The 12,358-nt window shown below is 39.8% G+C and overlaps 1 protein-coding gene and 1 long non-coding RNA gene across 3 annotated transcripts in view; both read left to right on the plus strand.

Moving 5' to 3' along the window:
* abcb11b (ATP-binding cassette, sub-family B (MDR/TAP), member 11b) overlaps positions 1–10,383 on the plus strand; it is a 26,422-nt gene extending 16,039 nt beyond the window's left edge. For both annotated transcript variants that reach the window (XM_017432800.2, XM_025009717.2), the window contains exons 19-29: positions 661–781; positions 2,134–2,304; positions 2,530–2,634; positions 2,895–3,056; positions 3,854–4,057; positions 4,765–5,006; positions 5,814–5,970; positions 6,099–6,296; positions 7,791–7,997; positions 8,515–8,661; positions 9,111–10,383. In XM_017432800.2, coding sequence (XP_017288289.1) covers positions 661–781; positions 2,134–2,304; positions 2,530–2,634; positions 2,895–3,056; positions 3,854–4,057; positions 4,765–5,006; positions 5,814–5,970; positions 6,099–6,296; positions 7,791–7,997; positions 8,515–8,661; positions 9,111–9,311 — 1,915 coding nt within the window. In that variant the 3' untranslated portion in view covers positions 9,312–10,383. The remainder of the gene's footprint in view (positions 1–660; positions 782–2,133; positions 2,305–2,529; positions 2,635–2,894; positions 3,057–3,853; positions 4,058–4,764; positions 5,007–5,813; positions 5,971–6,098; positions 6,297–7,790; positions 7,998–8,514; positions 8,662–9,110) is intronic.
* LOC108245704 overlaps positions 1–12,358 on the plus strand; it is a 541,596-nt gene that overhangs the window by 244,514 nt on the left and 284,724 nt on the right. The gene's annotated exons all lie outside the window — the stretch shown is intronic.

Genomic DNA, 12,358 nt, shown 5'->3' on the forward strand with positions numbered 1-12,358 from the left:
AAGGTAAGTATTTCCCAGTAGCAGGTTAGCAGATTCTCCAGGAGGCAGTAGGTAAGTATCCCTCTCAAGGCAGGCAGACAGGCACAGGCAAACAGATAGGTAGTTTATCTCCGAGGCAGGTTTCCACAACAGACCAGACTGGATCCACGCAGGTCAGGTTGTCCTAGGTAGGTAAAAGCACAAAAAATACAAAAAGCTCAGAAAAGGGTTCACTAGGAAACTCGTAAATCACAAGAGGCTTAACACTTTACCACAGAGGCAAAACAATGCTCCAGCGCTGGTCTGGTTCCCACCACAGCCTTAAGTACCAGCTGCCTTCTGATGAGCCTGATCTGCCACAGGTGTAGAGGGAGTGACGAAGAGCTGCCAATCAGCCGTCGAGACGGCCCACCAGGAAGTACAAAAAATACCAAACCTCCAGAATCACCACAAGTACAAGCACCCAGTAATGAGTTCAACCACATCGACACTGTCAAGCTACTACATAATACAGCAAGCCAAATTAGTATAACATAAGCAAAAACACACAAAAATACATATCTATCTATCTATCTATCTATCTATCTATCTATCTATCTATCTATCTATCTATCTATCTATCTATCTATCTATCTATCTATCTATCTATATAGTTGTACAGAAACCGTTTGTTTTGTGCAGAGCCTCAATCCGCCAGCGATCCCGATCTCAGCTGTCCAATCTAGTTCCAGAGTCCTCTGTTCCCATCGCCGGAGATCTCAGCCCCACAGCCTACTCAGTGTCACAAGACGAGAAATATACGGTGTGTGGTGATGTACTTGTACCCAGTTTTCTTGCACTTGTGCTCAGAAGTTTACATTCACTCTTCACGGGCGTGAATGTCATATCAATTAGTAATCCGACGCTTTAAATGACTGATTTGAGACAATCTTTTTCCAGGATGGAATGATTATACAGCATACAACTTCAATGATTTTTTAAAAACAAAAATTAGGCGCACAAGTTTGAATTTATTTAGGTTTTCTCTAATCTGCACAGGGTCAAACTTTTTCATAAGGGCTCTAAAAGCTAATATTTGGTTAAATGTCCCATAGCAAGTTGCACCATGATCGCAGGCTTTTTGTATCTGTTAACAAACTTCTGGCATAATTCTGGCTTAATATTTGACTCTTAATGGGATTGAGGTCGGGGTTTTGGGAAGGCCTTTCCAGAAGCCTGTTTTAACCAATCAGAAAGCAATGCTGATGTGTTTGGGATCACTGTCCTGTTGGAACACCCAACTGTGTCCAAATTTCAGTCACCTAGCTGTTTCTTTGAGGTGAAGTTGATGAATGTGGAAGCAGTCCTCGTTTTTCATTATTCCTTCCACTTTGTGCAAAGCACCAGTGCCATAGCATGATACTACCACCACCATGCTTGACAGTTGCTACAGTGTTTTTTTAGGTTTGAAAGCCTCACATTGACTCCTCCAAACATACTCGATCTTTGCCATGTCTGACGATTTTTCCAGAAGGCACTGGGCTTGTCCATCAAGCTTGAAGGAGTTCCTTTTGGAGCAGGAGCTTCCTTCTTTGCCCTCTCAGCCCATGGGGATGTAAAGCTGGCTTACTGTGAGCAGTAACACTGGTGTTCCAGCATTTCCAAGCTCATGTTATGGTCAAGCCTTAGTGGTTCTTGGGTTGTTTCTGGACATCTTGACCAACTTCCATTAATCTTAGGGTGACAGATGAGTATTGGTCAATCCAACGAGCGCTGTCAAACAAATCCTTTTTTATACCGGCAAAGAGAAACTACCAAATGCAGTCAGTCATGGTCACTACAAAAAAGTTAATAAGCATTAGCACACTAAAATACATTCAAGAACCTTCAGCAGCACTTAATAAAAGTGTTAGAAAAATATATGTAAATATTTGACCATGTAAATTCAAACTTCTTGTTTTTAAAAACCATTGAAAGTGTGTATTGTATATTAATTTCAAGCTAGAAAAAGAATGGATCAGATCAGTCATTAAAAGCCCAACTCTATATGTCATTCATGCCCATGATGAGTGAATGGAAACCTCTCATTGCAGCTGTATTTGATCCAGCCTTTTATTGTTAACAGAGATAACACCTTCACAGTTTGTGCCTGTCGATTTGTTTTTGAATACGTAGAAAGCCACACCCGAAGAAGAGGATGACGAACTTGTGGAACCAGCTCCAGTTGCCAGAATTTTGAAGTACAACTTACCAGAGTGGCCCTACATGCTTGTTGGATCTGTTGGGGCTGCAATAAATGGAGGCGTCAACCCCGTTTATGCTCTACTGTTTAGTCAAATTCTGGCGGTGAGGTTTAAACTCAGCTTTAAGAAGCTTTCAGGCCTCATTAGCAATTCTCAAAAGTCTTGAAAAAATAAAAAAATTGGCCTTTGTCACAGTAAAATCCTACTGATAGCCTAAACTAGCAGTAAAATCTAAAAGAAAATTTCATGAACAAAATTTCAAAAAAGTTAAATTTCTTTAAATGTACAAATGTTGCTTTTTACTGCAATGTGTTTTTCTTGTTTGTAGACTTTTGCTATAACAGATGCTCCGACTCAGAGGAAAGAGATTGATGGAATCTGCGTGTTCTTTGTCATGGTTGGCATCATCTCTTTTTTCACCCAGATGATACAGGTAGGGTAGAAGTCTGCTTTGACAAGACTGATTGCTTTGGTGCTTCTCTGCTGCTTTCATCCTCTGCTTGTGATCAAGGTTGAGGGAAAGTCACAAGAGACATCCTTATATTTGTAAATTTATGCCTTCATTGAGTAAAACTCCTCCTGACGATGATACAGACCTCATTTTCCCAGATTCTGAATGTATTCCCGTATATCCAGTAAGAGATCACTGTAAGGGTATTTTACATTTAATATAGTGTCTGCTTGTATTGACAGGGTTATGCCTTTGCCAAATCCGGTGAGTTGCTGACTCGCAGGTTACGGCGGATCGGATTTCAAGCCATGCTAGGCCAGGAGATTGGCTGGTTCGACGATCACAGAAACAGCCCCGGGGCTCTGACCACACGTCTGGCAACTGATGCCTCACAAGTTCAAGGGGTGATTAAAGCTTCAAAAAGCATAAATTTGTTTCAGAAGTCATTTGTTGACATATTTAGGTTGAAAATCAGACTTTTACCTGCAAAACCCATTCCCATTCCCATTTAGCAGTTCAAGACTCCATTAAAACATCATTTAATCTAAGAATCTACTTTTCCTAATTCCTTTTAGGCTTATAAACAAATCTGGAAAGAATAACACTGCATTTAAATATGGAAATTTATTGTACAAAAAACCCAATAAACTAATTTGGTAGCTAGCATTTGTTTCTTAGCTGTTAAGCTAGCTACCATTAGTGTAACTTTTAGCAAGTGGTATAAACAAAGAAAAAAAAAATACAGTAACTGTTCTGTATTTTTGTAAAAAAAGGAAATATATTTGGTTTTATGCTGCGTTTCATTTACAACAGGTTGGAATGCAGAGAATGACGTCAAACTCGTTAGAAACAAATCAGAAAAACATTTGCTAATTCGTCAAAAGATGAAAGGCGGGCAATAATGTTTTTGCTTGTGTCTCTGTGTGTGTTAGGGACTGTAGTGTTTTTGTTTTAGCCTTTTAAAATGTTGTCATCTGCTGTTCTGTAGAAAGAACCCAGCATTTTGAAATAGTATTGTTTGTTTAGAAATTTAACTATCATATTCAGGCGAACTGTTTATTGATCATACTAGGATTGGAAACTGGGGCTGATTTATATTGGGGTCTTTCACAACAGTCTGTACAGTCTAGGACCAGACTTTTTAGTGTAAAATGCCTTTTCTTTGAGTTACTTACCCAAATCTTTTTGAATTTCTCTAAAGGCTACAGGTTCTCAGATCGGCATGATCGTCAACTCGTTGACCAACATCGGCGTGGCCGTTATCATGTCCTTCTACTTCAGCTGGAAGCTCACACTGCTCATCCTCTGCTTCCTGCCCTTCATCGCTCTGTCGGGCGGCTTCCAGGCTAAGATGCTCACAGGCTTCGCCAAGCAGGACAAACAGGCCATGGAAACTGCTGGACAGGTCATATAACTCAACAAAGTTTGTTTTCATGTGTCTTTGAACGTTTCATACTAGTCTTAAAATACCACTATTCAGATATTCTTTGACAAGTCGGGAGCAGCATCACAATAATTGTAGTGCTGTAAAAGACACAAGGCTAAATCAGCTGTCTTATCTAGTGACAGCAGATTAAAGACGACTTGACAGTAGTGTTCTTTTAGGCTTTGTGTGTGAGCTGCATCTTCAGTATAAAAAAGCTGTTGAAAAGACTTTTTTCAGCTGCTCCTGTAAATTGGTGCATTGGTAGCAGGAGTCGAGACTGTCTGGCGTCATTCAGACCTGAGCCACCCAAGCTTAAAATGCACTGATGGTGCCGAAGGGTGGGGTGGCTAAAAAGACCTCAGGACAATATAACAAGAGTCAGAAAGTTCACAATCAAAGGAAAAGTGTTCGAAAGTCAATTTACTGTGAACTTTCTTCACGCCATCTTAATTATACCGATGCAGTAAACGCCACCCATCCAAGTAAACTGGATTAGCTGAAGATTTAATGATCCCTGTGGTGGAAAATTGGCTTCCTGTAGCAGCATAAAACAGGATATTGATAAGAACAGATCAGCCGTGTTATCTATATCCCATTCTCCCTTACACATTAAAAGACAGATTAATTAGAAATAGCCTCTTTCCTCACCGAGCCATTTAATCTCAACTCCTGTCTTCTGTTTGCAGGTTTCTGGTGAGGCCCTAAACAACATCCGCACCATTGCTGGTCTAGGGAAAGAGAAGAGATTTGTGGAAATATATGAGGCCCACTTGGACGCTCCATATCGAGCAGCCCTGAAAAAGGCAAATGTGTATGGGGCTTGCTATGGTTTTGCTCAGTGCGTGGTCTTCTTGACCAATGGCGCGTCCTTCAGGTTTGGAGGTTACTTGGTGGAACAAGAGGGGCTCCATTTCAGCCTGGTGTTCAGGTGAGAGGAGGAAGTTTACATTGTAAGGTGGGGTGCACTTCAGTGTCTTTGATGCTGTCTATACTGATCTATGTTTATGGTATAAAAAAAATAGTTCTCAATTTCTTTAAAGTCCCCTCTAGGGCTTACATAAACATTTTTTCTTATGCTGAAGTGTGTTTAAAGTCTCACCTCAGATACACATTCTACACAGGACGCTATCCCATCCATCCATCCATCCATCCATCCATCCATCCATGGATGGATGGATGGATGGATGGATGGATGGATACCTAACAATAAACCTTTCAATCAAACAGTGGAACTGGAGCACAGCTGACCAAGAAAAATGTATGTACATATCCATTTGGGTGTCAAAAAAGACCCAGGTGGTTTGTGGATGTGGAGTCCATGCAAAAGCTTTAAACTGTCAGCTAAACTGGTAAGCTCAGTGGTGTAAAAATGTATTTTACATACCATGAAAGGAAGCTTTTGTATCACCACGGGTACAGTTTGAGAACCATAAAGAATATCCAATATAAAAGGACTATGTCTTTTTTAAGTCCTTCAAAGGCAAAGCAAAAAGCTCATGCTTGCTATGTTCAGTTAACGTCCATTTTCGGACAATGTTGCATGGCATAAACAGAAACTCAGAATTACTAAATGGGTCTCAAACAAATTTCAGTCATCTTAACAGATAAAAACTCGCTGAAGAACAGACAAATGAGCTCAGAAAAATGTCACAAGTCAAAAATAAATAAATAAATAAATAAATAAAATGGATCATTTGCCAGAAGAGATGTTGCAGCACATTTCCGTTTCTAATAGGGTGATCTCAGCCATTGTCACTAGTGGCACAGCTCTTGGCAGAGCCTCTTCTTACACTCCAGATTACGCCAAGGCCAAGATATCTGCAGCACGTTTCTTCCAGCTGCTCGACCGCGTGCCACCAATCAGCGTCTACAGTGACAATGGGGAAACATGGGTACGGAGAAATGTTTCGTCCTATGTGGTTTAGTTGGCAAATCTAACTTGCCTTTTATAGACAGCTGGTCTAACCTCTGTTCACCTTCTTTTTTATGTCCCTCCACCCTCCATGTGTCATGTTTTCAGAATAACTTCCAAGGGAACATTGAGTTCATTGACTGTAAGTTCACCTACCCCACCAGGCCGGACATCCAGGTCCTGAATGGCTTGAATGTATCTGTGAAGCCTGGCCAGACGCTGGCCTTTGTAGGCAGCAGCGGCTGTGGGAAGAGCACCAGTGTTCAGCTGCTGGAGAGGTTCTACGACCCAGATCACGGCAGAGTGGTGAGAAAAAAAATAAAATGTGTTAAGTGAGTTAAAAATGGTTCCATTGAGTGTAAATGGAACAATGTTTGAGGTGCCTGTATGTTAGAATGAGCTGATACTGTATGTTTTAAAATATTATGTTTTAGGTTGAAGATTTTACCCTCTTCAAAGTAGCAGAAAAAAATTAAAGGATTTTTCAGGATACATTTTTAAAAACTTTTTGAAGCTAAATATCTGTTTGTTTTTGTAATACTATTTATGGCCACACGAGGGCGGAGCGAGCCTCTACACTGGCTTATTAACTTATTCAGACAGTCAAAGACGCAGATACTGGCATTTTCTTACATTCTAAATATTAATATTAATAAATATTAATATAACATATCTAAATTTCTCTGTTTACTCTAGGCAGTCATTTGTGGGCCAGCAAGTCATTTAACATTACTAAATTATGTTTTTATTTTTATTTTTACTGAACATTTTTTATGACATTGTACAGTATGCCTTTTTTTTCTTTGCTTTGTTTGCCACTGTAAATAGCACCATGTAAAGCATATTATACTGTATATACTGCTTAAATTTTGGTTTCAAGCTATTTTAATGGCATCAAAACATTGTGGACTAACTTCTACATCTGAAATACAAAGAAAGCATATTATATTTATGATGTGATAGATAATATTACAATATTTCAGATCTTTAGCAGTTCTGTACAGTGGTTATGGATAGCTCTATTAATGACCTCAGTTTGGATTGATGAGCTAACAGCTAGGCTAAGACATCGACACGAGAACGAAACGCGGAAGTTAAAGCCAAAACAGCCCAAGCGCCCCCTATAGGCTGGTTGCAGTATAGGTTTAAGTCCATGTGAACAAGCAAATAATTGTTTAAGGTGTAACATTGCAACTAAAAATAAATAATAATAATAAATAAGAAGCTGGAAGTTCTGGCTCCAACCCAGCCACCATAACCCAGTCACAACTGCAGATGACCTTCGTTAAAATGTGAGATAATTCATTTCCAAATGAATAAGTCATATGTGTAGTTGCTTTCCCCTTCCACTCTAATAGGGCTTCTCTGCCACGGTGGATGTAAAGCCCTTAATTTGGCCAAGGTCGGAGAATGATTGCTAGACATTTAGTGGATGTGGTGATGGAAATATTTCACGTCACTTTAACTCATTTATCAGTGAGGCGTTTATGCTGACTTCGTCCTCGGATTTTAAAGAGAGGCACTCCACCTGGGATGGAGCTCTGCCTTTGTGCCAGTAAGGGATCCCTGCCAAAATTCAAATGGTCTTAATTATGGTGGAAATGGCTTGGAAATGGATTGCCCTGATTGCCTGTCTGAGGTTTAAAAAGAACAGAATCACCTCTGCGCAGTCAGGAGAGAGATTACAGCGGAGATAGTGGTATGATAGCTCATTAGCTGAATTGTATTCCCCATCTGTGATTATGAGCTCACCTCTTATTAATGGTCAAATCCATTTTTTTTTATTCTCCCCTCCCGCAGCTGATTGATGGGCATGACTCGACTCGCGTCAGCGTCCCCTACCTCCGTTCCAAGATCGGCATAGTCTCCCAGGAGCCCGTGCTGTTCGACTGCAGCATTGCTGAGAACATCAAGTACGGCGACAACTTGCGGGAAATCGGCATGAACGAGGTCATCTCGGCTGCCAAGAAGGCCCAGCTTCACGACTTCGTGATGGCGCTCCCCGAGGTACTGTGGACAAATTTGGCATTTGATGAGCTGAACGGCAGATGCAGAGCCGCCTAGTAAAGTCAATCTGATATATGTTCAGAAAACAAGCAAAGGTGATAAAGATAAAGGTAAAAAAAAGAAAAAAAAAGTAACACGCATGATCAACACAAGCCAGCTCCAGTTCCAAGCATCCTCATTAGACCTTCAGTCCCCCAACCTGCTGTGGAAAGATTTCACTAAGAGGAAAGTCGATTCATGTTTAAGTGGATTGGCTGATAAAGCAGATATTTATACTCTGCTAGTTGGTTTGAAAAAAAGGTTTTTATTGGTTTATGTAAATATCGACTTTCATCAAGGCTTTTATTTTAATCTGCTGTAATGCTCAAGGCTAGGGGTCACAGTTTGCTTGAAGGGGTAGGTTAGAACTGTAATACCACATCTAGAGTCAAAATGTCCAGGAGAAAAGGCTTAGGCGCTTAATCATCATGGTGCAGGTCTTACATAAAACCGCTAAATTTGTTCCCTCCTCCCTCAGAAATATGACACCAACGTTGGCTCCCAGGGTTCCCAGCTGTCCCGTGGTCAGAAGCAGCGCATCGCCATCGCCAGGGCGATCATCCGCGACCCCAAGATCCTTCTCCTGGACGAGGCCACCTCTGCCCTGGACACGGAGAGCGAGAAGGTCTGCTTCAGATGAGCTCCCCCGGGCCAAGAGCTCGCGCTAACCTCACATCCCGGCTCAGTGCAGCTGCTCGGTGTGCTCCAGGCAACCGGGAGGGCAAGGCAGTTAATTACTATCATCGTTAGCGTCATTACCGTTCATCATCTCTATTATTAACGCAAGCTGCTCAGTGATCAGACCAGCCCTACAGTAGAACGTCCTTAAGATGAAGATTTTCTGGGAGCTTTTTTAGCTCAAATGGCTGAACCACACTGAGCGGCGGAGGGCCCTGTGCACTGCACTGATCCACTGGAACATTCTAATGATAGTAATCAACGCATGATTGTGAAATTACTATAATTGTGAAGCTTTTGTCTGTTTTGTGGGAGATGATGATGCAAGTAGCATGTGTGTGTGTGTGCTATTTCCAACATATCTGTAGATTAACACATGTGCATGTGCCATTACAGACCGTGCAAGCAGCCCTGGACAAAGCCAGAGAGGGCCGCACGTGTATCGTCATCGCCCACCGCCTCTCCACCATTCAGAACTCTGACATCATCGCTGTCATGTCCAGGGGCTTCGTGATCGAGAAGGGAACACACGACCAGCTCATGGCTCTGAACGGAGCTTACTACAAGCTGGTTACAACAGGAGCACCAATCAGCTAGCGGCTGACAAACAGAGGCTCCGTTGTGCGATTAGGACTGAAAATATGCCCAGAATTCACATCAAAATTGCAGAAAAGACAGACAGTTGAAAGGAGAACACTGAAAACCCTTTCACTCGTACAGTATTTATTTCTATCATGATATTGTAACAAAATGAGAGGGCTTTCAGGACTTGAAAACTCTTGGCTTAGGCAAGCTATCTTCTTTATTTAAGCTTTAAGCTAGCCACTTAGTTTCTTTGTTTTCTACTTTCATAAATGCCCACAATTTACCAGTTACCATACTTGCATTAGTAGCAACCAAAAATGCTCTTCTAATCTGGGTTTACAACAACCAGTAATGAACAGTAACAAAAGACATTTTTACATCAGTAATCTCATTTAGACGACTATTTTGAACATGTTTAAGAAAAATGTCTTTAAAAAACAATTTTATTGTAATGAATTAGTTTATTGCTAAGTTTACACAATACTATACTAAAAGTGTATCTATCTTCTTTTTTTCATTGTAACAGCATTATGTTTCAGCTGGGATATAAATACTTTAAGTCAAGAAAAAACAAAATAGCAAAGTCAACCTCTTAGCTTTAGCTTTGTTTACGGGGGTTTAGTGTAGTTTGCTTTCTGTAGGAAAGTGAATATTTGCAAAACCATTTAACTGTTTCTAGGAACGATTTTATCAAGACTTTTTAAAATAATGTAATGTTTTTTGCATTTTATACTGTATGTTATGTTACCGCTAAATTAGTTATTCTCAACCTTTTGTTTTTACAGGTTGCTACTTTACCTGTACTTATAAAAAAAACTCAAGACAGGTAAAAATACAATGTTCCCATATTGGCTTAGTAGGTGCAAGAAAGGTGTGTAGGAAAAATTCACGGAATTGTCTACTTATGATCAAACTGGACCCTTCATGTGTTCAAATGTAAAATTATTTTGTATATCGTAAAATAAGACAAGCAAAACCTGGCTGTTTACTTGAACTAATTAATAATAAGACACCAAATATCTGTACATTTGAGTTTACAGATGTAATTATGTTAAAAAATAAAGTTGCTTTTATCTTTCTTTCATATTGTGTTCCTATTTTTAGACAAAATATAAAAAAGAACACATACCTAGTTTAGCTGAATGTAGTATCTACTAAAACACAGAAAACCAGATTTGTTTCAGCTTGGTGTTTTCTGATATTTGAAACTAATGTAGCTATTAATATTTTTTAAATTAAAATTATGTTTTTTGTCAGTGTATTTGCTAAGCAATTTGGAGACTAAAAGCCTAAAAATATATATTTTTTAGTCCTTCTTTTGTGATGCAAGTCAGCTTTAACTGTTTAGCTAATAGTGCTAAGTTAAAATATTTGAATAAAAAAACACATTCAAAGCTACAAAAGCTAAATTGCTTAAATCAGTTTTTTGTTAGATTATTCTTTTTTTAATTTTTTTTTGTCCATTTAGATTTTTAACATGTCAAATATTTGCTTAAAGATGGTATTATTGAATTTCCTTCTCACTTCCCTAATAGCATAATTTATTGATACACCAGGTTGCTTTTTATCCATTTGTTTGAGGATGTATGTATCAGGTGGCTTTGATTTAATTCTATTTAGTTGTTAATTTGTCTAACATCCATTTGTAACAGCAACCATCTAAAGGTGTTTTAAATGAATGGGTCTTAAAGTTGGGGTCAGAACCCCACTGTGGATCATGTAACACCATGTTACCTTTTATAATCTCCTTTTATCAACTTGGGTTTAAAAATGATTGCTTAGGGCATATTTTCACCCGAAAAGAAAAAAAGGAAAACGTCTTTTCTGCTTTTTCTGTATTGTCAAATGATGACAAATTTACTCTCACAAGAAACAAGTATGAGTGCTCAAAGCAATAGAAATACATAAATAAGTTTCAGGCTCTCAGCACTCAGCTAAACTGAATATAAATCAGATGTTGACTGTGGATACTGTACACTTTACAGTCAAGTGCTTCACTCTGGAATACTGCAGCGTGCATAAGATTTGTACTTTATAGGCAACATAATTTGACTGTAAACAAAGACGTTTCAAGCTGTCAGTCACTTTTTCCGAGTGGATATGCGTGAAAGAATGACAGACAGTTTTACTTCATAGCAGCACAGACAAGCAGCTGGATTAAAAGCTGCCACCGTGAGGAGCTTTCCACTGAGACACGTTGGGATAACACATGGTGCAGCTTTCTGCTATGTGAAGATAATACTCGATGGCAACGTTTCAAAGCTTAGCCACTAATAAACGGCTGCCGGCGGCCTTTTTCGCCTGTTTTACATAAACAACACCATGGCTGAGAGGTATGATGGAATAAGCGGGTGCTTAAAAGCGCGGCACCTGAATGAAACCCCCATCCAGCAGCCGGCGTCTCTGCTCCACAGGTGCTCTGGCCTCCGCGGGTGACAGCCACGCCGTTGGAGAGCAGATGTCAGAGACACTCCATCAGTTAGTGGTAATATGTGATCACACCACACTGACCTCTGGGAAATTGAGTCTTTAATCATGACATCTCCAGGCCCAGACTCCAGGTGAATTAGCATTCCTCAGATGTGTTCTAATCTATTGACTTCTCCCGTCGATTCATTCAGCGCGAGGACACTGTTTGACTTTGTGCCATGTAATGTCAATGCAGTTCTGATTGATGAAAACAGGTGCTGCAGGCTGGCTGATGCCTTTCTGTTGCAATGTGTAGCATGATGTCATAATGAAATGATAGTTCTGTGGAGAAGGTAGGAAAAAAAATTGAAAAATAACACCTTAGCTGTTTTAGATAACTTCTTTAACAGCCTCAGTTTGGAGAAATAACATCTAAGCTTCATAGTACTGATCAGCTAAAGGCCAGTCGGAATGCAACAGACTATTTTATAAACCTGTACACTATTGTCAATTTTGCATTAGACAGTTATTCTGGCAAAAATATTATAAAACTCCTAAGGGAAGCGTACAGGAATTGCGACAGCTAGCTGGTTTTGTCAGAACATTAATGTAGAAGCCTATTTCACACTTTTTTTTTTTTTTTTTTTTTT

This window comes from Kryptolebias marmoratus, linkage group LG23, assembly GCF_001649575.2.
Source record: "Kryptolebias marmoratus isolate JLee-2015 linkage group LG23, ASM164957v2, whole genome shotgun sequence".
Taxonomy (NCBI): domain Eukaryota; kingdom Metazoa; phylum Chordata; class Actinopteri; order Cyprinodontiformes; family Rivulidae; genus Kryptolebias; species Kryptolebias marmoratus.